The 26,720-nt window shown below is 36.1% G+C and overlaps 1 protein-coding gene and 1 long non-coding RNA gene across 4 annotated transcripts; both read right to left on the bottom strand.

Moving 5' to 3' along the window:
- Positions 1 to 71: 71 nt before the first annotated feature.
- On the bottom strand, positions 72 to 26,436 carry LOC139773798 (uridine phosphorylase 1). Of its 3 annotated transcripts, none has more exons than XM_071708527.1 (7): positions 16,490 to 16,546; positions 14,452 to 15,011; positions 9,080 to 9,203; positions 7,283 to 7,444; positions 5,877 to 6,062; positions 5,118 to 5,450; positions 72 to 4,244 (listed from the first exon to the last, which is right to left on the bottom strand). In XM_071708527.1, exons 1-7 carry the CDS (start codon positions 16,529 to 16,531, stop codon positions 4,059 to 4,061), a joined length of 1,593 nt encoding a protein of 530 aa, XP_071564628.1. In that variant the 5' UTR covers positions 16,532 to 16,546; the 3' UTR covers positions 72 to 4,058. The 3 variants fall into 3 exon arrangements, with proteins under 3 accessions (XP_071564628.1, XP_071564629.1, XP_071564630.1); XM_071708528.1 differs by having other exon boundaries at positions 14,452 to 14,927; XM_071708529.1 differs by lacking the exons at positions 14,452 to 15,011; positions 16,490 to 16,546 and adding an exon at positions 26,263 to 26,436.
- LOC139773786 (uncharacterized) lies at positions 23,940 to 25,071 on the bottom strand. Its single transcript, XR_011718426.1, has 2 exons — positions 24,433 to 25,071; positions 23,940 to 24,340 (listed from the first exon to the last, which is right to left on the bottom strand). It is a non-coding gene; the product is annotated as an uncharacterized lncRNA (long non-coding RNA).
- Positions 26,437 to 26,720: the final 284 nt, after the last annotated feature.

Here is a 26,720-nt window from a genome sequence, read left to right as displayed (position 1 = left end):
AACTTTTCATTCAATCCGATTGTCTCTTTCAGAGGCGAGATTTGGAGAAAAAAGATATTAGAGCCGTCAAATATATAATATTTCCTTTTTATTGTCCTTTTATAACGTACATACAATCAACAACGGTATTTTTTCTTTCATTTTTTTTTCTTTTTTCATGTAACCCGTGTGCCAGCAATTACTTCTCAAAAGGACACGTTAGACGTCTCGTGGGTTATTATATAAATAACGGTTTACAGTGAGAATACAATTAGATAGCTGAGTATAGTATTAACAAACCTTACACTATAGAACGTCCGGCCGATATACCTCGACGAGACATAATAGATCAATAGTGTAATTGTTATATGCGAGGGAGGGAGGGGTAACAACGAAGGTTTCACAGGGTAATTTGTAACATTGTAAGTACAGAAATAGCAATTACGCGCTCGCGAGGAAAATAGATAAGATCGCCACGCGAATATACATATATATATATTTTACGTATCAACGTTAGGTACATTTTGTTTAATATTTCTCGTACACGTTATAAGTACGCATCACAGATATGTCGTTGTTCGTGGAACGAAAAGAAGCACGAATGGCGACAACAAAGATCGGCGAGAGCACGGTGTCCTGAAAATGATATGCACCAGCAGCAGAATTGTATTTTCAAAAGATTCGATTTTTCTGTAAAAAAAAAAACATGCTTTGAAACAGTCTTCTGCTATAAATTTATAATTATCGGTTTTTAATAATTAAAGTAAACGAATTGAACGGTGATTAATCTGCTTTTTAAAGAACACACGAGAAATTTAATAGCAAGACTTCACTCCCAAAGGATCAATTCTTTTTTAAAAAACGTGTTTTGATACAATAATTAAAAAATTGAACGGTGATCAATCTGGTTTGTAATGAACGCGAGAAAAATAGCAAGACTTTATTTTCAAAGAATTTGATGCTTTCTCAAAGCATATTTTGAGACAGTCTTTTACTATAAATTCGTAATTACCCGGCTCTAATAATTAAAGTAAAAGATTGACTGATGATCAACTTGTTTTCTAAAGAACATGAGAAATTTATTTTTTCTTAATTAAAAGATTAATTTTTGTCAAAAAAATAAACTTAACTATTGTTATTCTGAACTCTTCAATTCTAAGAATTCGTACAGCAGAAACTTGAACGAGATCTACGTGAGGATAATAAGTGAGTAGTATCCTGTCGTTCGGTGTGCCTCAACTTTCGTGGAACATCTTGTATATTTTATTGCGGGCACGTAAAAATAATCCAAAGCATAACCGTTGACATCTCGGCGCATGTTACAATTGTAAAACGAGTGTTCCCGACAGAACGGTCCGCGAGGGGAAAAAAAATACGGTAAGTGAAAATAAAAAATATTGCTGTTTGTTTAACATCAATAACGTGCCGGAAAACATAAAATAGGAAAACGGCACTATTTTGCAATAAATCGCTATTGATACTATGTATCCGTAAGTCCTCATGCCGTGATGTGAACGACGAAGGCAAATTGTACGCACCGGCCAGCAACAATCTTAATGAAGACGTATCGCACAACTATACAGCTTCGCTCTCTACAATAATAGGATATTAATAATGATAACGAACACGACGTAACGTGGGCGCTCAGGACTGGGCAGTATTTCAAATTAATACGCAGTTTCGCGTTATGATTGACACGAAATTATGAGTGAAATGCAAAATATTCTTTATATTTTGCATTATGAATAAAATCTTAATATTCTTCGTTGTAAAATATAAAACGTTACGAAGCAATTAAAAATTCGTATCTTGATTTTGTACCTGAAAAACATCTTAATAGCATTTTGCCCAACCCTGTGGACAAAATTATTGCTGTCGTTAAAATTATCTTCGCGTACTGCCTCGCAAAAGAGTTCTCGCTATATATTTTATAATTTATAATAATTTAATAATTTCTTTATTAAATCATCTCGTCTTGCATTTATAATATTCGCTTCGCGATTATTTATGCCTTCTGCAATTTAAATAATGCATGAATGCACACGAATATCAAATTCATTCGAAAATATTTATTATAATTTTATGCTGTATTTCATGAAAGTACCACAAATATTTAATGGCTAGTAGCCTCTTTTTCTTGATGTGAAAAGTTAAAACTCTTCATCGTCTTGCTTTTTTTTATTTAAATGTTTGTTAAGCAAAATTGTAACATTGAACATTTGAAATCACTTGAATATTGCATTTGCTGGTCAATCTTGATCAATACTTACAGAGAAGTGTCAGCGTGGCGACATATACGTAGATACGTTATTGCAATTGACAATTACATTACTCGTGATAAATCGGTCAGCCTCATTTTAGCTCATTGCTACAGCGTATATTGGTCACAGCAGGTTTTCTTTCTTCTTAAACATCTGAGTTTCATTAATCCGGAACACATACGAGGAAAATATAATTTGTTAGACGAGAGAGAGACGATGTGTTAAAACTTTTTTTTTTATTGTAGTTTCTAATCCAATTCCCATGCAATTTAGGGCATGACTACGAATGTGTTCTCAACATCCATCTGTCGCGCGTATGTGTGTACATATGTAATGCATATAGCCTCCGTCCACGTTACGGATAACAATCGAACGAAAAACGCGCTAGATTCGACTATATTTAAGTATATATATTTTTTATATATGGAATGTGTGCTTCTACCAAACCGCTAAGAGTGCGCTAATACATAGATTCTTCACGTCGCCGGGTGTGTATGTCACGTGCCGGCATACGCACGTAGCGCTAAATTTACAGGTTCTCTCGAAACTGCTCTCGACGCAACACGCAAATACCTCATAATAAACCGCGAAATAGGTCCGTTAGCGGATTTCGTCTCTAATTTCTCAATACAAATCCCTGAAGATTTACGAGAGAATCTCATCGTCGCTCGTAATAACGAGAAAAGGAAAAGAAAATTGTCCAAAAGTCGTGCGTTTAATCGGCGAATGCGCGAACGCGTGTACGTTTTTGCCAGCGAATCCTAAAATTAAATCACTACAGAACTACGCGAGACCGGTTGCACCATTTTGATCAGCGCCTTTACAATTTCCTTGTTTCACACAGCAGCGATTATAATTCTGCACATCTTGGATATATCAAGTACTTTTTGCCGATCTCTCTGAACAACGAGAGAATTTAAGTTAACGATTCAATTGTGTAGAATTTAATATTGCAGATTAAAAGATATATCTTTTTTAGTTATACGATCAAAGATCGCGCTGATCGAGGATGATGCAACCCGGCCTTGAAAGATATGTGGTCGAGTGGAAAAATGTGCATCGTTTTCGAGCGCAGTTCGTTAAGTTGCATTCTGCACATTTTGTACTTGGGTCACCGCGCGCGAAACGAGCGGTGAAGCTTTGGCGGTCTCGCTTCGGTATTGATTAATTTTCACGGAGGTCTCAACGCATTCTCAACGTGGTGTGCGCAACGGCGGCGTGCTTTCTCGCGATGCGAGAAACTGTGTTTAACTCTTAATTACAATTACATTATTATTATCAATTATCTACAGAACGCAGGGGAGCTCTTGTCAGTGAAACAAGTTTAATTTGAATATTCAACAAAATTGACACACGCACAATAAAATGTAAAGCAAGATTGCGCAATTTAACTGTTACAAGTCAACTGTGCTCGGAAGTGTCCTCATCCAAAATAAAAAATGTTGTCTTAAATATTCCGAATGGAAATCTAGTAACTAACAGGGAAGATTTAATTAACGGAGAAGCAGATTTGAACAATTCGAATATTGTGCATAAAAATAAAACATTTGCGACAGTTACATTCTTCAAAGAGACGCCAAAAATATCCTATTGTGGTGCACGATATGTAAATTGTTCAAATCCATTCCTATGCTCAAATCCTTCGTCTTTTCTTCTTCGTCCTCTCCTGTACGCCGTTCTCACGCGATTTTCTCTTCGCGAGCAAAAATAAACGGACGCAGCGGCTTGCGCGGCGTAAGTTAACCGATCCCGTAGTCGAGCCGATCGCACCCTGGGGAGATCTTCGTGGCCGCATCTTCGGGTTCGTTCGAGAATTATTTAATCGTAATTCTCCGACTCCTGTTGCACCAGTTTGAACCGGCGCGGACTCTTCACGTACATGGAACCGTGTTGTCCCTCCAGAGAGAGGCGGCCCTTGCGTTGAAGGTACGTAGTGATGTAGCGTGCGATCAGCTTCTGCGGTCGCATCTGCCATTCTTCCAACACCTCCTTGGGCGCCAGAACCTTTGCAAATCACGAAGATCAGTTAGACGCGAATCTCGATCGATTCAAAAGAGTCGAACGACCAATAATATTGACCAGTCACGTATTGAATTATATATACGAGGAGCGTTCAATTATAATGCAACACATTTTTTTTTCTTATTTAAGATTTGTTTCATTGCAGTTTTAAATACATCGTATTTTCCCCCAATTTTTTGGCTACAAAAACCGATTTTTCTGGCCTTACGTTACTTAGAGAGCCTGTGACCACTTAGCTGGTCTGCCTTTCAGTCTACTCAGCCATTTTTTACTTTGGCTATGACCTTCTTGTCACTGCCATATCTCTTCCCGCGAATTGTATCTTTCAGACGACCAAAGAGATGAAAGTGGATCAGAAGGTGCAAGAGCCGGGATGTAGGGATCTGTCGTTCCTCATTCAGAGTGGTACCATAAGGCCATAAAATTGAATGGAGATTATCTTGAAAAATAGGTTTTTATGTAGCCAAAGAATTGAGGAAAAATATGATGTAATTAAAACTGCAATCAAACGAACCTTGAATGAGAAAAAAACGTGTTGCATTATTTATTGAACGTCCCTCATACGTAACAGAATTAGCCTGAATAAATCGGCACAGCTTTACGTAACTGCGAGCTGAAGCTTATGAGATCTTGCCCTTTCATAATTTCATGCATGACGCGCAATATATACCGGCGCATTTGCCTCGTCGCGAAATTATCACAGTTTCGCAAAGTGCATGTATAGATGAGAATACAGATGATACCCGGCGATAAGCCCCGCAACGTTCGTGTGACGCAAAGCTCGTGTGCGGCATATATATTAGATGAGCGCACCGAGAGTTCGGTATCGAAAATACGTGAGTCACATATATATACCTGGTCGCCTTTGAGCCGGTCCAACAGCGTCACACACACGACGGCGGATTGGATGCCGGCGTGGTGTGTCAGCGCGGCGAAGCAGAGGCTCTCCATCTCGATGTTCACCACGCCGGCCTTCTGCAGCTTGGTGAGGTACTCCATCTTGTCGGCCTCCGTGAACTCGCAGAACGCGCCGTCCAGGCGACCCTGGCCCTCGTAGAAGTCGTTTGAGCACATAGTCTTGCCGATCACGGTGTCGTAGGGATCGTCGCGGTGGGCCAGGGCCTTCAGGTCGCGGGCCAGCGGCCGGTCGAGCTTGGCCGGTCGACGTATTAGATTTCCGAGCACCATCTGCAACGCGTGACACTCTCGTTTAACATTCTTGACATTTTCATTTAAGTTTCTGTTGATGATTTATTTTTACTATTCAAGCGTACAATATATATTTAACTTAAATGTAAGCATGCTATATATCTTTGAGAAAATGGAATAAAGGGGAAAAAATAAATTCATCAATTTAATTATTTATCTTGGAAAATATACCTTTGTACATTTGAATAATTTTTATAAAAAATTACAAACTAGTCACTTTGACTACTTTGATATTTCTAATGTTAATTCTTTTATGATTCTTTTACGACTTACGTTATAAATCATAATTACAAAACAGTTTGCGCGCAGGCAAAATGTAATTAATTAGTTAGAAAAATATAGAAACATAGCAATATAAAGCTTTGCGAAACTTATATCGGGTATGGATTTTATAAAATCACTAACCAATTCCAGATAAGGTTTCATCGTCTCATCGAGGGCTTCCTCTGAGATGATTACCGTGCCACCTTCATAGCCGACACCACCGCAGGTGCCGATCCTGATGAAGATTGGATCCCTTACTTTCGCGTGGTACATCAGCTTGATAACTTCGTGGAGCAGAATGCTAACCGAAGGTATACCCATTCCGTGCTAAACAGATAAATATGGCACTTAAAGTGTGACATTTTCTTTTTAAATGGTCGTGTTGCCTTTTACTAATTTTTCTCTTTTATAGAATTCAGTAATATCTACCGTAAATACAACTAAAATAAGAAGAAACCGGCTCTATTATTTCGGCATGTTTCGTACTAAAACTCCACGGCGGGCGTCAGATACATTCGCTCGTAAAAACGCCAAGACGTTTCTGCCATAAATAATTGCTTCCAGCAATCAGCATGCCTAACGCAATTGCATCCTGAACTCCGCTCGGCTCGCTCGGCATAACCGGGTGCGTAATTCGCGCGAAGCGAGACGATGAAAAACGGTTTGATCGTCCAGGCGTGTAAACCGCGTAAGTAAAGTGCCTATTATAACAGCGGAGCAAGGCAGGTGCCGAGCGTGATTAGCGTGGAATGTTAGCGGGTTCCATTGCCTGCCAGGAACGGATTGTATATCTCGCTACCCTCGGTATCGAATCTAGAGATACTAAAGATATTGGACACTGCGATATTTTTCTTTTTAAAGATATATCATGTTCTCTTGATAGCGTCATTTATTGCTGCGATACACGCTCTGCAAAAACGGCACTTATTCTATTCTTCGAATTTGACATTATTATTGCTTATTTAAAATCAATTTTCAATTTCGACATAATAATTTTGACATTTTCACTTTAAACATTTGGTTAAGAAGTCACACGAGCAATACTGTCAAAATTATTTTATTATTCTTCTATTTTTTTAAATTCATAAAAATATTAATTTTGTAATTAATAATAATCCAATATTTAAAAGTATCGATGCTATAAAAATTATTTACTAATTATATACTACGATTTCTATTTGAGGCGTGGACTCAAAAGAGACATCAAGCTGGTCGAATTATGCGAAAATTAGTCACGGCTTGAATGAAAGGATAACAACTTTCAAGCATCGCGAACACGTTCGTCAGTCATTAACGCCGCGATTAAACAGGTAGCATTCAATTATGCAAAGGTAAATTTGCTCGAAACTTAGCCGCAAAGTTTCCAGTATATAATCCATTCCACATTCCAATCACAGTAGCGCAGCACGAAGTGCTTTAAAGAACCAAACTATTTGGCCGTCTACATGACTTCGCTCTTTCCTCGATAATTAAATCGACAAATAAAATTATTGTCGAAGGGAAGGGAACGCGTTTCGCAGGAAACGTTCGAAATGTGAAAAACTTACGCTGATAGAGAGGACCGGGCCGACTTTGAACATCGAATAGCGGTAGGAATTTTTAGTGATGTCGAGAAGAGTCGTTCCGGCTGGCAGCTTGTGACCTATCTCCTGCATAATGTAATTAGCGAAATGTTCCATCCTTTTCGGCGTTCCGCCCATGCAGACAAACTGGAACGAGAGAAGAGCGCAATTGTACTCAGAGATTTGATATGGAAAAAAAAAGTGAAGACTCGTAAGCCGATTGTTCAAATAATAATTGTTGAAGTAATAATTGGAATAATAAGTGGCTGAAATAATGTGACCGACAAAGAGAGAGCAAGGCGAGTTCATCGTTAGGGTGATGTGACCTGAATCTCGAGACGCCCTGATTCATCTTAAATGTCAAAGATCATCGGTTACGTTAGTAAAAATAAATGAGCGGCGGCCGATGGTGTAATCGCACGTCATTGAAGTATATTTCGCGATTTATTGATGTTGCCGGACATCACGAGCACATCGCGTGACATCGCGACTAACTTCGTGTGGTCACGAGTGGTGTGTATTCCAGTTTCTGATCCAGATCGAGCGTCAAGTGCAAGGCGTAAGGATGCATTGACCAATCGATTATTGACAAACGTAATAAATACCCACCGGGATTGTTGTATGAACTCTTATCGCGGGAAGTCAGAGGCCCATGCAATATTAATAAGTGATGTAACAACTTACGTCACATTGTTTCGTTGTTTATGTGCGATAAATTTAGCGTAACTGTATATGTCGAAAGGAAGACAGATTAGTAATTTTAATAGCCAAAATTACGCTTGAGTTAAAGAGATCTTCAAAAAGTATAAATTAGAGAAAGAGAAAGAGAGATTTCTATTAAAAAAATTTTATATTGTTTATTTATATATTATCTTTCCAATAATTAAAACAGAGAAATGTAAGAAAAAATACATGTGCAATATACTATATAGATACTGCAGTATCTCTCCCGTTGATAATTATTATTTGTGTAATTATTACGTGACTTACTTACTTTTGATCAAAAAACTGCATTTAATATTTACTATCGCGTATTATATCATTGAAGTGAGATAACGAGAAAGCAGGAATAACGCCAGATGAAAATACGTAATGTTAAGGAGAAAAAAATAATGATAAACTGTGATAACGACATATGCGACGTAATACGCGACATATGCGATATATGCTTCTGATAATCATTTGAGTCATACGAGTTCCATAATATTTAATATGAAAATGTATGAACGTTTAATTTAATAGAGCTACATTTGTCAAATTTATACTAATAATAATAACATATTTGTTATATTAAAATATATTATCTATTACGACATGATTTTGTAATATATTGCAAATTACAGATACCTTGGTAGATAGTTATAACAATTATGTGACGTAAAATATTAATTAAAAGCTATTAAATTAATATAGATAAAAGCTATTAAGTTAATATAGATAAAAGCTATTAAATTATTATAAAAGTGATTAAAACAAGAATCTTTCCTATATTAAACTTTAGGCGTGGAAATAGATAAATTTTGTGCATGTTTTACGGATTTCACTTTAATAGATTTTTAATACCGATCTTAGTTACCGAGACACATTGAATGTCACTAAGTATCGAAAAAATTTTTAAAAATTGCAAAAACGATGGCGTCCAATTAAATTTCCGTTAAGCGGAAGTTGACACAAGATTAAAGAATGAGCCAATAAGGTTTGTTCAAGTATTTCGCTCAAAATTCTTTATGTAAATATACTTCATCCCTTTGTACAAATATAATAGAAATTTATTTGACTTACCTTGATGTCACCGAACATCTCAACCAGATCGTGGGAGCCGCTGCCGAGTGCGAGATGGTACAATATGTCCTGATCCATGAGTTCGATATTGGGGTTTCGTAATCGTACGGAGCCATCGCTGTACCTGCGATAGATGCAAAACGTTTGACTTACATTTTATTGCAGGGCATTTTAAATCCTACGTTCTATCAAAGAGCTTTTGCATAGTTACTAATACAATAAAGAAATAAAAAAAAATAACTTCACCCCAAGATGAATAACATGTATCATGATGTATAGCAACTGCATCAAAATATTTGATTAACATTTCCGTAATATAATACGCGCTACGAATACGACGAATTACCTGCATTTACGAAATGACAATTACCCGAGTTTATACAAGCATAATTAGCGCTCAGAATCGTTAATGTTTATGATCTGTAATGTTTGAATAATACTGTATAAATCATCATCGTATTTCTGTATAAACATTTAGTGCTTATTGTTAGTATGCAAGCAAGAAAATTTACATTTAGGACACATAACGTTTTAGATTAATAGAAAAATTGGCGTAAACGAGAAATATAACGTATTTGTGTAATATGTGTATAGTTCTCCATTTTTTTTTTTTTTTCATAATATAGTTGAAGATAACGAATAAACTACCGAAACCGTGTCTTTATACCGTAAAAACTCTGCGTTTGCGTAACCTCTGGATTATCGCGAGGCACGAGCGAGATCCGATTAAATTGCGGCGATGGCCTTTGACATCGCGACGTCACGAATTTGATTCTATCGGCGATCGAAGGGACGAGCAATTGCATCAGCGTCGAAAATTGACTTCGTTAATGTACTCGTAAGCCTAATCAGCGTCACCGCCCGCCGACGGATTCGCGCATCGTAATTAATTCATCTCCGCGCGTTCTACGGCCGAATAATTGTATTTCGCTTCTGACGCCTCGGAGATCGAAATGTTCGCAACGTAATCGTGATATATAGAAAAGAAATCCCTCGCGACGTGCAACAGTTCGATATTTATGGGAAAAGATTCAATGAAATGTGACTCAACGCCACTTTGACACGCAAATCTAGGAATAAAAATATGAAGGAATTGTGGAATTTAAAAAGAGAGAGAGATGTCAGAAGCAATATCTACAAAGATGTCACATTTCAAACCCAGAAATGGGTCAAAATAAAGCTGAGCGGAACAGCAAAGTTGTGGCTGTTTGCTCATTTTAAGATTCGCTGGATTGTTTGTCTTTCCGACTACCTCGAAAAGTTTTTTGTGGAAGAAAATACTCGTCGCGCGTCGATAGTTTCAGGTTCAGGTTCATCCATTGTTCCTGGACGCCGTAATGTAAATGTATACAGTACACCCTTGTTAATCCTTGACAGACTGTTGTCGATATTAGTTTCGATTTACGAACGCGAAATCGCGTCTATTAATCCGTTTAGTCGCGATGAACGCTAACGGACAATACTCACAAGTCATATTTATTACACTTTGACATCTATTGCACGTATCTATGTCCGGAGAAACCGTAAAGGAAAACGCCACAATGGAGTTTTCCTCAGAGATTATTATTTAAATTGGTTTCGATCATACGCCAACTTTTATCACACGGTTACACGAGGCATTTAAATGAGAGCGAATCTTTCTTGTTCATGGATGAACAAAGAAATGTGTCTCGAGAAAGATTCATTGTATTGAGATAAGTTTAGTATTCGATGAGAGACAAACATAAACATAGGAAAATTTGTGCTACAGTACTTAGTCTTCTCGTCAGTACATTCATCTCGTTGTCTGTGTGACGTGTAACACTGTACACGCTGTAACGGTCTCCTGCGAAATTTTGCATGCATAATCAGCGAAGATGCTCGTCAATTTGCATCTAAATGTCTCACTATGTATGTAAAATATTCAGGGGTTACCATTTGCGTTCCTTCAGATATAAATTGATAAATATGAAATAATTATAAAGTAAATTTATGCCTTTAATGGAGATTTAAAAAGTTCTCTCGGCCACGTTTTAATATATATTCTCAACGATGTGGCATTTACCTAATTCTACTAATCCAGCTTCGGATTACGTTTCTGACGACGTAAAGTTCAGCTGAAATTAACTGAGAAATAAGTTTCGATATCTAGATCGAGTTACTTAACAAAGTAAATAAAAGACTCTTAAAACTGATTAAACTTTAATATTGCAGGTGCATCAAAGCTTCCTTTTCCGATTAATCTTAGATTATGGAATTTAATTGAAAACTTCAAGATACCAAGGTTTGTTTTAATGTCGATAATTAGAAAATTATAATGACGAATAAATATGCTCTTCCGTATATCTTCAAATATAAATAATCCGAGCAAGAAATTTCTTCGAATCGTCTTCCCTTTCCGTTATTAGATAAAAATCGGAGAAGAGAAACCCGGTGTAATCTAATATCTGACCGGTCGCATCTTTTTATCTCTTAGACACAGCTGCGACTGGTTCTTTTCTCCACCTTATTATATTAGCAGATCAAAAGATTTCTTCGAATTCTTTATTTCCTTTATCGATTATCGAAGAAGGGAAATCCAGATAAGCTCCGAAATCCGTCATTCTTTCACTGATCATAGCTCCAACCGCCGATTGCCTATGATCATTGTCAACTTGATATATTTAAATCTTTGAAAAAATTCTCATCGCTTTCTGTCATCCAAATAGAAGCAAGAAATTTCTTCGAATCGTCTTCCCTCTATCCGTTATTAAATAAAAATCGGAGAAGAAAACCAGTTATATAATCTGATATATCTGATCAGTCGAGTCTTTTTAATCGCATGCAGCTACGACTGGTTCTCCATTTTATTATGTATATTCAGCAGATGAAGAGATTTCTTCAAATCCTCCATCTTCTTTATTACAATTATCGAGCGAAAATCGAAGAAGATGAACTTACGCAAGTTTCTAATTTGTCTTTTTTTTTTATATTAATCGCAGCTTTAATTATCCGTTGCCTATTATTATCAATTTGATATATATCTTAAAAGAAAATTCTTGACGTTTTCTGCCATCCTGAGATATCTTCGCTCGAGGAACTACCCAAGGTCTCCCGTTTTGCGTTATCTATCTTTTGTACTTCGCGACAGGCTTTCCATTATTCTCTTCACGCGAGCTCGACAGAAACTATGCTCTCACGCTCGAATAATATAGGGAATGTGAAGGTACACAGTCTGTTGTCTATGTCGCGGAGTTGCGTTCGCCATATTTCCGTCATTACCATCAAGCAAGACACAGCCGTGCATCTTCGTTTCAGAATAGCATTATCGTTCGATGTTCTCTTCTTCGCGCATTTCGCAATAACTTCTCATGTTGCATATATTAAAGAAGAAAATAGCCGGGTTTTCACATCTTATGTAGCATATATGATAAATGTTATGAAAACGAATGCATCTTTTTAGCTTATTAACCCGCAAATGGCCGCCTAAGATGAACTTTACGCCTTAAAAAAATAAAGCTCACGCCACAGTAATTTTTATGCGCGCTTATTTTGTTTTTCAAATATTTTTTTGGTTTCTCTTTACTCTTTTCAGAAAATGTTGAGTAAATCTATATACATATTGTTCTCAAATAAATTATGAACCAATGAAAAATATGCAATAATATGTAATTAATAACAATGACTTTTAATTGGGGTGTAATAATCATCCCAGGTGACCATTTATATTAAAAAAAAAAAAAAAAAATTAGGCGGTCGTTTTCGGATTAAGGGATGATTATCGTATATTTCTGCTTTTTTCTTGCGATGCATTGGATATGGAAATTAATAGATAATGTAACTGTAAATAAACTATTGCTATCGAAGTAATAATCTCATTAACGTATGTAATACACTATTTGCATACGTATAATATTAATAAATCAATTAAATAATAATTTATTTGTAATTACGTAAAATGTTAATGTCGTTGTTATGATCTATTACGTATTAATATTGGGATATTCTATTAAAGGATTAATCTGTCATAGACTCTATCCATCATAGGATTAATATGGCACATAAATGATACATATAAATGGTACATACATGATACAAGAGAGATGAATGTACATAAATGGTACAAGAGAGATTATAACATTTTCAACAAATAATGTATATGTACAAAAGATATACATATAGAAATGTACCTGGCATACATATAGAAATACACTAGCGTTCGCGCGTATAATCCTTTATCGCCAAAACGTGGTGAATTAATGCCTGTCAATATGAAATTCAAAAGCGCAAATATTCCATTTTCTCATGTAAAAAATTTCAGATTCGCATTAATAATAAAATCTACAAAAGCTGCGAGAGAGACTTGTTTGAACACAATTTCCAATTTATTTTACGTCACTTTCAAAACATAAGCAGAATTTGTGTTTTGCTCGACATTTACAGTCTATTTTTTTTCTTAAATAAAATATAGAATTATGACTGAAATGAATGGTGAACTTAGTGGCAAACGAAAAATAAGGTTCGCGTATTTTTTCGTCAAGTCACGAGTCGCTTTATGGCATCCACGAGCAATCCCATATTATATTAGAAGGAAAATCGATTCTTGCGGTCAGTCGAGTTTGTTTGTTGAGATCCGGCCGCCAGTAGGAAGAAAGCACCTCTAACCGAACTGCCGTACTACCTGATCTTCCTGTCGTGTATTCCTGTCTGCCAACTTCACGCAGAGAAAACACAATGATCCAACTCCGTATCGTGAAATGGAGTTCGACTTAATGGAATGAAATGGAAAGAGCGACCTTTCAAACATCAATCTCTCTATTTTCCTATTTTGTTGCGTGTATTTTCTATAGATTCTGTATTTCGACAACAAAAAGTAAAATTGCGATACGTCAATAAATGTTCTCGTTTTTATAGATTTTAATTAATCAGTGAAATGACGTAAAGATCAAAGTAACAATCGCACACACATCTATTGTATAATTTTCAAATTTAATCTTCCGACAATAACGCTACACTAGATATAAAAAAATGTTATAGCACTTTTTTAATTAATTCTCATGTAAAGAATTTTTCACTCTCTTTTCAAATACGTTTTGTTTGAAATTTTAGAGTATTTTAGACAATCTGCAATTGAATAATATTATGCAAAAAGAAATTAATCCATCAACTCGAAAAAAATAAATTACATATGTAGTCGGGTTAGTGTAAAATTCTGTATTTTATAAATTAAATTTATTCCAAATTAGTATTCGGTGATGTAACTTATTTTTTACTCATTCCAGTTCGCAAACAATCGAAAAACAGGAGGCGAAATAGATCTGCGGCTTCTCTGTCTACCTGATCCTAAACCGATACTCGAAACGAGCCGGATAGGCTCCAGTTTTCATTACCTATAAATAAAAAAAGCGCCCTACCTAACCGGATTGGGCGACTCTTTGGGCTCCTTGACCTTGTCCTTCTCCACCGGTGGCTTCAGCGAGCAAACATGTTCCTCCGACTCGTCCAGAGTCCCGTTCTGACAGTCACACGTCGGCATCCCGATTCTTTTTCGAAGCACAGGTTTCACCACCTCGAAAATCGGCGAATCGCCACGCGGTTTCCGGTCTTGCAGGGTCTCGCGAAACTGATCGGTCTCGATCTTCGCCCGCGACGTACGCGTCGGAGAATTTCGAGGATCACTTCGCGGTTCGTTGACGTAGACGATATAAGATAGCACGACGTAAGTCGCACGTTTCGTGACCGAAACGGTGCCGGTCGGCGATGTTCGAGAATAGTTGGCGGCGGTCGCGACGAGGATCTTTATACGTTGCTCCGGCAGGCATCGTGCCTCGTTCCCACCACATCGCTGCCAGTCGCAGCTGCCAATCGCCGGACACGTTTTCCTCGGACGCTGACACATGCGTAACCGGTCGCAATAACTGGCCGGTGCAAGTGCAAATCGTGGACCTTTGATTGCAAACGTGCGGCTCACGCGCTGTTACCGGTAACGGCGAATACGATGGCATATTAGGGGTGTCTGGCGGATCGGGGTGGCTATGATTTAAAGGCAGTTTCAAAGACCAAATCGAGGGGACAAGGACGGTTTGCGCGTGGAATTTTTTTCTGCTTTCGAATCTTATCCAAACGAGCGAATCTGTGGTAAAGGTGAAACATTCTTATCACGCATGTGATAAAAATGTACGCAGAACTTTGTTTCTCGGCGTGCTTCTATCACTGCGAATGTCGAAGTTTCGATTGGACGGTATAAAGTATTTTTTGCGCAATACAAAGATACAGCTACATTTTATTTACACTTCAAATTAGATTAGACTTAATCAAGGCAATATTTTGTCTATATTGCTAGCCATTTCTTCATTTCATAATTGACAATAACCAGTTTTTAATAGTTCGTCTCATTAGCAATTCATATGAATTCATTAGTTTCTTCCAGCCAATAATAAAACAATACTTTAATATTAGCAAACATCAGGTCGAGATTGACATATGTTTATTTTTACCTGTAGATTAACTTTAATCTCGGTTTAACTTACTTTTTATCTTTTTCTAGTTCTAAGAATTAGAATAAGATAAAAATAAATTAAATCGAGATTAAAGTTAATCTGCAGTGATAGAAATGGACAATAGATATTCGATTTGTTGTAACTCGGAGTAATGGCTGGAAAAGTTGTGCCGTCATAATTTCCTCGAGGTCTAAATTTATCCCCTCTGCAGTGCGCGCGCGTTACCTAAAAATTACTTTATATATTTATATTATATAAACTTTTTGCAATAAATTCTCGAAATAACTAAAGTTCGAGATGTTTTGATGTAGAAATTAATAATCCGTGTCTCCTTATTGAAAAATGGTACGTAAATCAAAACCTCGAGGAGAACAACCTTGAACTCTATACACCCTATATAAACGCCCGTCATTTTAAGTCGATCTCGGGCGGAATTGCGTTCATCGGATTTTTCGCGTTTCACGAGCTACAGAACCGCAAATAACAGGAATGAAATTCACCGTTTCCCTTTCCAGCCAGAGACCGAGAAATTGGAGTTATTCTCGCGCGACTACAAGGGTCGTCGGAGACGTTACGTAACTAAACTCCCCGATCCACGGATTGCACACACATTGCACCTGCCCGCTCCGAGGAAACATAGTTCGAGGTTCTTTCTTTTATTTCCGTTTGTATGACCATTTCTTTCGTGGCACGTGGGGGGCGTGTTTCTCCGCGGGGAATCTCTCACGAAGGGTGAGAGTTCCATCCGCAGGGCTTCCCCGAGCAATTCGTTTATAAATTGTTCCGAAGCTTCCCGCGGGATACCGATAAATAAGTGTCATCTCGACGGGCCGGCTGCAAGCTTTCTTAATAAACGCTCTGGCGAACCACTTTTATTTCCGCTATGCGTTTCGAACCGATAGAGCGCGAAATTTTATATTGCCGAGATAAAATACGCTTCTACTATACTTACAATGAAAAAACTGTTTTTTTTTTTCGTCAGAGAAACTACCATACTTTTTCTAAATACTAAAATTAAACTAGAATATTATATTAATTTTTGATGATAGATTCTTCGCTAAATTTCGACTTTCTCTTAATATAAAATCAGTGTCTCACGATGTATCCGAGAGATAGATCTCTCTTGGTTATTTAATTATATTCCCAATAACGGACCACTTTTATTTCTGGCTTTAAGTTATGTCTGTATCGAGGCACAGGACACTTCTTCGTTCTTCATATTCCTGGCATTGATGGTAATAGAATTAACAATGACCTCACGTCGCGATGACGTTCAAACACCTATATCTTCCGTATTTCTTAAGCTTGGTCGCTGTTCATTTTGTCGATCACTTTATGCCGAGGAAAAACATTGTCATATATTCACAAGTCACAAGTCATTATTCATATTTTATAAGCGAGTCTCTCACTCTCACGAGATGGTCCGGAGCAACAGACAGGAGTGTCGGTCGCTCGACAATCTTTGCACCGCGAGACGGTGTTGGATCGTGGCTACTTTTAGACCGACGATGCCGACCAATGCTTTACTTGCTGCGTCAAATGCATTTGAATCGTCTTTTGGCAAACGGAAATAGATGCACGAACTTAGAAATATCCACATATTTAATATCAATACATATCAATACCTATACATCTCTGGTATAGATCAATAAAAATAGGTATGTATGGTTTAATGAAATATCAATAGCGTATAATGTTGACGATTAACGATATTTATAATTAACAATTGAAAAGAAAGGGATTTCTCGAGCGAGCTAAGACTCCAGAAAAAATATAAATATAACAAAATCAGAATTTTTAACTCATGATTTCAAATTGATATTTTATTTCATTATATAATCATAAGTTTTGTATATATCTTAATAAATAATGATTTTGTTTAATTCTATATTACTTTAATAAAATCTTTTAATCCTGTTTTATGTTAAATATATTAAATGCAATAGAAAATATCTTTCATTTCTTATTAAAAATAATCAACTAATAATAAAAATGCATTCGTATAGTGAAATTTACATAGATTTAATGCTTAACTATATCGCTTAATTATATCGATTTATAAGTAATGAAAATCTATGTGAATAAAAAGATTTCTTCAGAAAAGGTTCTTGACTGAAGCTGATTCTTCTGAGAGATCTGTCACACGATATTATATAGAACGCGCATTTATTGCACTTTTGATAAAATAGTATACGCCGAATAGATATCCATCTTATGCAATTATTGATTATTTATATAACCAAATACTTTTTTTATAGCAGGTCAATTATAGGTTCGAATGAATTATAGATTATGATCAGTAGTAATCATTGATCAAGATTAATCCAAGAAATATAGTTAGGTTTAATCATTTTATTAAGAAAGGACGCTGATAATTTCGAGATATCGCAATGTCTTTAATTAACTGCCTAATAAAACTAATAGACATAGGATCATGACAAAATGGAATGTATCGTCAATATTTTAATTTATAAAAGTTTGGAACCACTCAAATTATTAATAATTATTTGTCATTAGCATTTGTTTCTTAAATTCTATGGCTTGTCGAAACAAAAAAAAACATTTATTCCGCTCCGCCAAATTAATTAATTCAATTAACACGTCCAATGACTTCCAATTTAATTACAAACGCGTGTAAACTTCTTCCCGCTGTGTTGACTTTCCGTCCGCTCCTGTTCTATTTATTTCAAGCTTGCAGTTCTTCCTCGCGATAGAAGCGGCGCCTCGTACAAGCGAACCGATCACGTCCCTTGTCGTTCTCTTGCCCAACCTATCAATTTCGCTTCCTATCGCACGCGTGACGCACAATCGCGGACGCTTTTACGGCCTCCATCGATTTTGGATTTAATCGATGGCGTATGAATTGAATAAGCCGTATCGTTCCGCGCCAGGCAATGGCACCCCGGGACTGATAGGAGCCGTCGATATCCCGCCGCGTCAAACTTATTTATTACGTGTATTTATTATGTGTATGCGATCTGCGTTATCAGTCACGTGCGCACGCGAACGCAGCCTCTCGCATTCGTAAAATCGGGGGCCTAATCGACAATTACGATTGCATAATTGGTGTCGAACACGAAACGTATAGTGCAATGTGCAAGAACGAGCGTGATCCGCATTATGAATGTCAATATAGCATAATGAGACGTGTCATTAGCTCCTAAACCACTAATGACTAACTGAACAATCATTTACTCACACGGTGTCAGGATGCGAAGTACCATCAGCGTGGCAAACGCATACACACCCCACACGTTGAACTTATTGAATACTAATTACGGTAAGAGGTTTTAAGGTATAATTTTTCTATTCTCGAGATTCTATATTATCAGAATAAAATTATATTGCGCTTAAAATATTAAATATTATTGTCGTAATCATCAAATTATTAAAAATTAATTTAAAATCCACGTTTAATGTGTACATAATAATAATAATTTTAATGTATCTCTTAAAATGCGGTTATTTTTATTAAATATAATAAGATTATGAATCTAATATAAAAATAAATTCTATTTTAAACCCTAAACAAAATTTTATTTCTAGAATAAAATACTTATCATCTTAGCTTCTTCGTAATTTTTCTTAAATTTAATACAGTGCGGGATATATAATTTATATCATGGAAATTATGGAGCTGTAGAATGCAAATAATTTTTTAATATGTAAATAATGAATTTAACCCACATATACTACTAATATTAATACATATTAATATCTCTATACATATTAATATATCTTTATACCACTTCCATGTAACATTATATTATAATTGCATTATTATATTCTGTATTTATTATAATTTATTATCTATTTATGTTTATTATAATCTAAATTTATATAAAAAGCAGCTTTCTCGAGTTTCACTCGCATAGTTGGAACAAAGAGATAGAAATGCACATATCAGAGAAGAGAGGAGTACATGAATAGTGCGAAAGTATCTATGAACAGAGTCACCTAACAAGCGGGAATGTGTTTGACTGTTGTACATAGAACATTCGAGTACTCTAATTCTATCGCTTTTAGGTGATCAATGTGTCGGCATTATGCAGGGAACGCGTTATCACGTTGCTCCTGACCTCTGACCTCATTTTCGTATACGAGCTTAAAGTGGCACCGGTCATATGCGTTAAAATATAAGATCGCGTATATTTCCTCGAATTTGAAGATATGCAAAATTTCTTGTAATTCCTCGCGGAATGATAAAAATGCTTTCCCTTCTTTCTCTGCTAACAAGACGAAATCGACAAGGAATCAAAAACGTAGATACTAAAATTCAGTTCAAAATCTAATCAATACTAGAATTATATTTTTTAAATTACTGCTCACAAAAATCCAATTAAATGAAAAATGTAAATTAAAACCATCGCGGGCACGTACCGCATCTTTGCATTGTAACTTTTTAACGAGCAGCTCTTTAATCATGCAAATAAAAAACAATGTTATAATTTGAGAAAACGTGTATATAAACGATATTACGTTCAAATTCGAACAATAGACTCGCACTTGCTAAAGCCCGTATCAGACTACGGATTGGGATTGAGATTGGATTGAAATTTAATCAATCAGAATAAAGAAAACTGATCTCAAATTTACTGAACTTCGCTCTGATCGGTCAAATTTCAATCCAATCTCAATTTCAATCCGTAGTCTGATACGGGCTTAACGGATTCATTTTGTATCCCAATATAATACATGATATGTGTTTCCTCTACATGTCAATGAAACCAGTTAAAATCTCGTCGGTCTCAATCGGAAAATGTATACGTGTCGATACGTGTCTCCGATCTCTCCGATCTCAATCGAGTCCATTCTCGTGCTCTACGTAGTGATTCTGTATACATTTCGATAGAGCACGAAAAAACTTGGGAAGTAAAATAATGTGCGCGAGAAAGATTTACTTGCTATTTTATATCAAGGCCATTCTAAATTTGTCCCCGCGCTTGGAAATTATATGATGCATCAAGCGAATATCGTTCCTACGTAAATATATGTTTGATTACATAATTAATGTCCGACGAACGAACGAGCTCCTGCTGGCGGTACCGTTGAAAAGCTTCAGAAATTATTGATCCTGTTAACGGCGTAATTAAAGTTCCAGTGTGAACAGGCTTATTTTACATTACGTAATTTAACACGAACGGCGAGATTAATAATTAACAATTTATCGATCGCCCGAATAACGCAGATTACGAGTGACTGCACGATTGCAAATGTTTCCATGATTTTGCTGCATCCGCGAATCCCGTACTTATTTCAGTACTTTTTTTATTATGTTAATAATAATTATGGGTAACAATAGCTATTACTAAAAGAGAGATTAATTATTATTAAATTGTATAAATTATTGAATTATATATGACAATTATATTTTACAATATATATTCTATAATATTATAATTAGGTTTCTATTTCTTCTTGCGAATATAATTTTACGATTTTGTTTATGAAAAACGAACGCGTGAGCGCTAAAAAATTCATTAGCAAGTTTTGTGTGTACGATTTTTGCAGTGCGATCACATATGTTCCAGCTTCAGATTGATTCTGCGGTTTTTACGCGATCGAAAGACGGTAATGTAATTCCGAGAAATCTCTGTCACTATCCAGATACAGAAGATCATTATCACGTGCCACTTCCTGTAACTATGGCGACCAAAACATCCGGATAGGGTATGGTATGCTCAAGGGAGAAAATTATATTTATGTCGGAAAAGGATTACCGCAAAAGGCAGAACATTTGAGCTAGCAGCGGTCATACACGTGGACCGAGTATACGAGCTTCCGGCGATTTTGGTTCACGTTCTACATTGCGTTCTGAATCAAATACGAGTACAATGAAAGCCAACGTTTACAAGTACAGGACTTTTAACTTCAAATTTAGATATAAATTAAAAAGTATTAAAATTAAAAAGGTAAATGTTATACCAATGCCTGGACACGTACCTATATGTCTGGACATTTTTATCATTTTAGTCCTTAAATAAGTTATAACGCGAATTAAAATCAAAGAATCAAAGATAAACATATTTTTCTTGTATTATATTTTTATCTTTGATTTTAATTCGCGTTATACTTATTTAAAAACTAAAATGATAAAGGTGTCCAGACATAGGTCTTAAATGTCGCGGTATTGGTACATTTATCTTAAACAAGATTATAAAAAATTATGAAGAAATTCTGAATGAAGGTAACGTCGCAAAATCTGGATTTTTTGGGGAAAGATATTGAAATATTGTTCGAATTAGTAATAAAATTATTAAGTTATTTCTGTTATAGCAGAATCCGACTTTTTTCTTTTGATTTGAAAAGGAAATTGTCCGGAAGATCAACCAGATATTGTGCGACTCCAATGGATTTCTGACGATGAGACGTGGATAATCTCCTATGCAGGTGAAAAAGCACGAAGGTAAGATATCGTAAAGATTTAAGCCAAATTATAATTAAAAAATATTAAACAAGGAAAAATTATAAATTAACATTAATATCAAAATTAATAAGAAATCTATTCTATTGTAAATCATGGGAGTAAACTTCAAAATATGAGAAATAAAATATTTTCTCGTTATTAATGCATTAAAAAAAGCGTATGATCAAAATAAGAAATAAAACGACAGAACGCCATTTATAATTTTATTTTTAGATGATACTTTTTAATAATTAGAATTCTGAATATTTAATATCCAGTCTCTCCCTTTCAAAATTATAACATAAATAATATATATATCTACACATTAATAAAATAAGAAAAATAGAAAATTAATAAAGAGGAAACACATATCTTGTTGCATATTCAAATAACTAACTAAATTAAAAAAATTAAACCCTCATTGCCGGAAAGCTCATTGTGTAGCGTATAATGTTGTGAAATGAATATCGTGTCACAATATACTGTGCATAATCCGCGTAGATAAAAGAAAAAAGGGGGGAGAACACTGCAACAACTTTACACATTCCCCGAGGGAATATTGGAGTGTATGCAAAAAGGTACGACCTAGTTTTACAGAATCTTCGTAAAATATTGTCCATTTTTGTTGAGGATGCTCGAGCAATTTCATTTGCATTCAAATACGCACACACTGCTAAAAGGCTTCTCGTCGTGCGACATCCCGTCACGTTTCTCGCATTCGTGTCCGTCGATGACTCGTTCTTGACTATATATCTGATTTATTATTTATTACTTCAGCTCGCTTCGTCCGATTTACCTCGCTATCTATTATATTATTGGACACGGCAAACATGAAAGTAGCGATAAGAAGCACTCTGGAATGGCGAGCATCGAAAAACACCCATGAATAAAACGAACATCGTGTCTACACGATGTGGAATTATTGAGTTGCGGGAAAGCGCGCAATAATACGCTCCAACTGTTGAAATGGGGGGAATTGTGACTTCCGATTCCGTCTTGTACCAATTATTGAGACCGAGTACTTTACTTACTACGATGTTTTGAAAAATATTGCAAGGTAGATATATTACATCTGTCAGAGGATGTTTACTTTCTCCAATAAAGTTAAAAAAAAATAAAAATATATACTTCTTCAAGGATAGAAGAGAGAAGGATTTTTTCAAAATCTTGTTAGCAAGATTTATTAAAGATGTGATAAAAAGAATTTTAAATGTCTCTCGGTTATACGATATATATAAAAATTTTCACGTTTTATATTTATAAAACGTTTTATATATATTTACAAATTACTATTTAGAAATATTTTATATTTATGTGTGTAATGTATCGTATAACTATTTTATTGTTAGAGAGTAACTTTATTTGTGATTTACGTGAGAGAAGGTTAAGTGGGTAGCAAATAAAAGCGGAGGAAGGTTTGCCTTCAGCCCTTTGGAAAAACGACTTGATACTACTGCGTAAAATAACAATGCTTCGTGAGACGTATCGCGATAAGAACAATTCTGGAACGATTCTGGGGTCTGTTGTACCCTAGCACAAGGGTTGACGCGCAAGGGGACGCGACTGGTACGTAGAATATAGAAAGGGGCACGATCTTCTATGTTCTTATTAATAGAGTCGCATCGATCGTCCACTTGGTTACCAACGGAAAGCATGCAAGTCAACGTACACGTATTCATGCGTTTCATTCGGCGTTTCTTTCGCTCATCGTCGTCCGCGGAAGTGTTTCCTGACAACCTTGCTTTTCTCTGAGCGACCCCACTTCTCAAATAACCTAAACTGCGAGGCACGATGCACGATAGAAATTCGTCAATATGTTTATCGCTTATTTAATTTATTAAAACAAACGTTTTCGTTATGATTAAAAACAAAATAATAATTTAATTGTTATAAAAACTTTCATTTAATTTATATAATTTGAATTTTATAAGGAAATTTAATCTAATTGTTTAGGGGAACTAAGAAGGAAAAATGTGTTTTTTAGTTAATTTTAAAATTATATTTTAACAACATTTTTATTTCAGTCTGAGCTACAATGAAGCATGATACTAAAAATTAAAAACTTTTACTGAGCATATCTCTAAAATTATATATTTAAACAACATTTTTATTTCAGTCTGAGAGCTACAATAAAGCATGATACTAAAAATTAAAAACTTTCACTGAGCATATCTCTAAAAATTGTCTCGAAATCTGCCGTTAAAAAGTAATATGTCGATATATAATATAACATAATTTATATAATTATAAACTGCCGTGTTAATTTTTAGGACACAGCCTTTGTATTGTTGCGGCTGATTTCCTCTTGCATAACTCGATAACTCCGGTTGATTTAGCGGAAAGCTTTTCAATGGACACTGCGTATGACACAGTTGCAGTTGCCCTAATTAGACGTGCCTGTGAATGACACCTGCTTTGAAATAGGGAGAGAAAGAGAGAGAAAGAGAAACCGCGCATAACTATAAATCGTTTAGCGACATAAAACGTACTTGACTGATTCTGACGAAGGCCGCCGGTCTGATCGTTGAAACTCGATTCCGATGGCACGTACGGCATATATGCCGTATATAATAAGGTGTATCCGAAAAGAAGAATATTACGTTGCGGTCTACCTCAATGTCTCATCCTAATTTCAGTTTTCTAAATTTAGCGACTTATTCATTTTTGCACCGTGAATGTGGTCGACTACTTAGCATGATTGCACTTTGCAGACATAATTAAAAAAGTTGATAATCTAAAAATATAATTGTTGTAAAATACTAATTAAAAACGCGGAACCCTTTCTCCATTAAAAATTAGTATTTAAAAAAATTGTGTTGCTGGCATTGAAAAAGAATTCGTTAATCTGTGCTATTTTTATCCGTAACTTTTATATCGCAATTATCTTTTTTAGGTCACTTCTTTTGTCTCTTGCGTTTAATCTTTTAATCGCGATCTTTTTTATTTAAACATTAACTTTAAGAGAAATAAATAAAGTCTGATCGATTTTCTATATTTGAAAAACCACTATTCAGATTATTATTTGTAGAAGTTCAAAAGAAACATCAAGGATGAAGCTCTCAATAACAATAAATAAACCAACAAAGGCAAATAAGAGCTAGTTCGCAACGATGGTCGGGCGACAGTAATAAAACTAAAATTACAATAATAAATTAATTAATATAATACAGTATTACAATAATAAATTAATTAATATAATACAGTATATACTGTATTATATTAATTTATTTATTATTGTAATTTTAGTTTTATTACTGTCGCCCGACCATCGTTGCGAACTAGCTCTTATTTGCCTTTGATTGGTTATTTATAAAAAAAAAAACCCATAGAATTTGTTTCTACCAGCGTTATTTTATATACGCTTATTTCCTCGATAAATCTTTTCCATTGAAAACGCGTCCTGTAAATACATCCGTTTCTCAGTTTTAATTAATACTGGAGTGACAAAGAGTCTAATATAGGTACACAAAGCGGAAGAGAGAAAACGTTTAAATCAAGACATATTAATATCTTAGTATTATACCAGAGATATTGCATGGAAGAGATTATATTACAGGTAATTGTTCATTTTTACGAATATATTAATTTCTTATTAATGATAATATCTTTGGTCTGTCAATTAACCTAAATAAATTATGTACTAAATTCAGGCAAGAGTTTTTATCGTTGTCCAACATTTCTCTCTCTTCTTTTAGTCCGATGAGTATGTATACTTTGCATGCTCGCAAAATACACGTCATCCCTCAAAGTATTAAATGTTGCGACACACAACGAGACACATTACGCGACTGCGACTGTCACACAAAATCAAATTCCTCAAAAGATGTCCGGCAGGACGTTAAAAGCACTATATTCTTCGAATTTTGCAGAAACGAAGGGAGAATACACGTCTTTTATATATCGAAATAAAATAAGAAGAGACTGTTACCACTGCGAGACTTTTACATTGAATAAACGCATCGAAATAAAATGTGACATAAAACACTGCGAATCAGGTGTGTTGTGTGGAATCGCGTCAATTATCCTCGAATCCTTAAAACCGTTCGATCAATCTAATACACAGATTCGCGATTCGCTCCAAGATCCGCTCAGGGTCAGCGCGAATTAACGCGGTGGCGGCGGTTTTCGCTCGGGCACTCGAGCGAAGGGCGGCCGCGCGATCGACTCGGACGGCCAGCCCAGCCCTTTTTCGCGCGCCCTCGAGGAACGCGTGTGTGCGAGACTACCCTCGGAGTGAGTCATTGAGCCTGAGCGGCGGCGGCAGCGATTTTATCAGATTCCTCCTGAAATTCCTTATCGAACACGAACTGTCAACTCACTCGTCGAGCTCCTCCTCGTCCAGCAGAAGACTCATCCTCTTCGCTTCGGAGCAGCGCGCGTCGTGCGATGTGTGCGGGATACGTTATCGGGGAGGGTTGATTCTCTCGTCACACTGCGGCAAGGGTGTAGTCCTCTCGATGATCTTCCGCAGGACTATAGCCGCGGAAACGCGCCGTTACTCCACTGGCGCGTTTCCCCCGCTCCTCCTTCCTCACTCTCTCTCCCTCTCCCGCTCTCGTCCTCCGTTCTCGGTCTCTCTCCTTCCGCTTCGCTCTGTCCCCCTCTTATTATCTCGCGGTTTCCTCCTTCCCCGCCCCTATGCCGTCGTGTTCGGCCCTTCTCCGATTCACGTTGTCACTCCTTCCTTCTGCCTGTTTCTTGTCCTTCTCTCCCACGCATAATTGAGCCTATCTTTCTCTTTCTCTGGCTTGCCTTCTCATTCTTTCTTGCGTTTCGC

The sequence above is a fragment of the Temnothorax nylanderi genome, unplaced genomic scaffold (genome assembly GCF_030848795.1).
Source record: "Temnothorax nylanderi isolate EJ_2023f unplaced genomic scaffold, tnyl_v1.0 TNYL_tig0069_pilon, whole genome shotgun sequence".
NCBI lineage: Eukaryota > Metazoa > Arthropoda > Insecta > Hymenoptera > Formicidae > Temnothorax > Temnothorax nylanderi.
This window is presented reverse-complemented; position numbering and strand designations above follow the sequence as displayed.

Coding starts and splice junctions, on each gene's coding strand:
- LOC139773798 (XM_071708527.1), bottom strand. CDS start 16,531: ATGGTAGTTTCTCTGACGAAAAAAAAAAACAGTTTTTTCATT. Junction 15,012..16,489: donor AAAAAAACAGTTTTTTCATT/GTAAGTATAGTA, acceptor TACCGGTAACAG/CGCGTGAGCCGCACGTTTGC. Junction 5,451..5,876: donor TGAAACCTTATCTGGAATTG/GTTAGTGATTTT, acceptor CACGCGTTGCAG/ATGGTGCTCGGAAATCTAAT.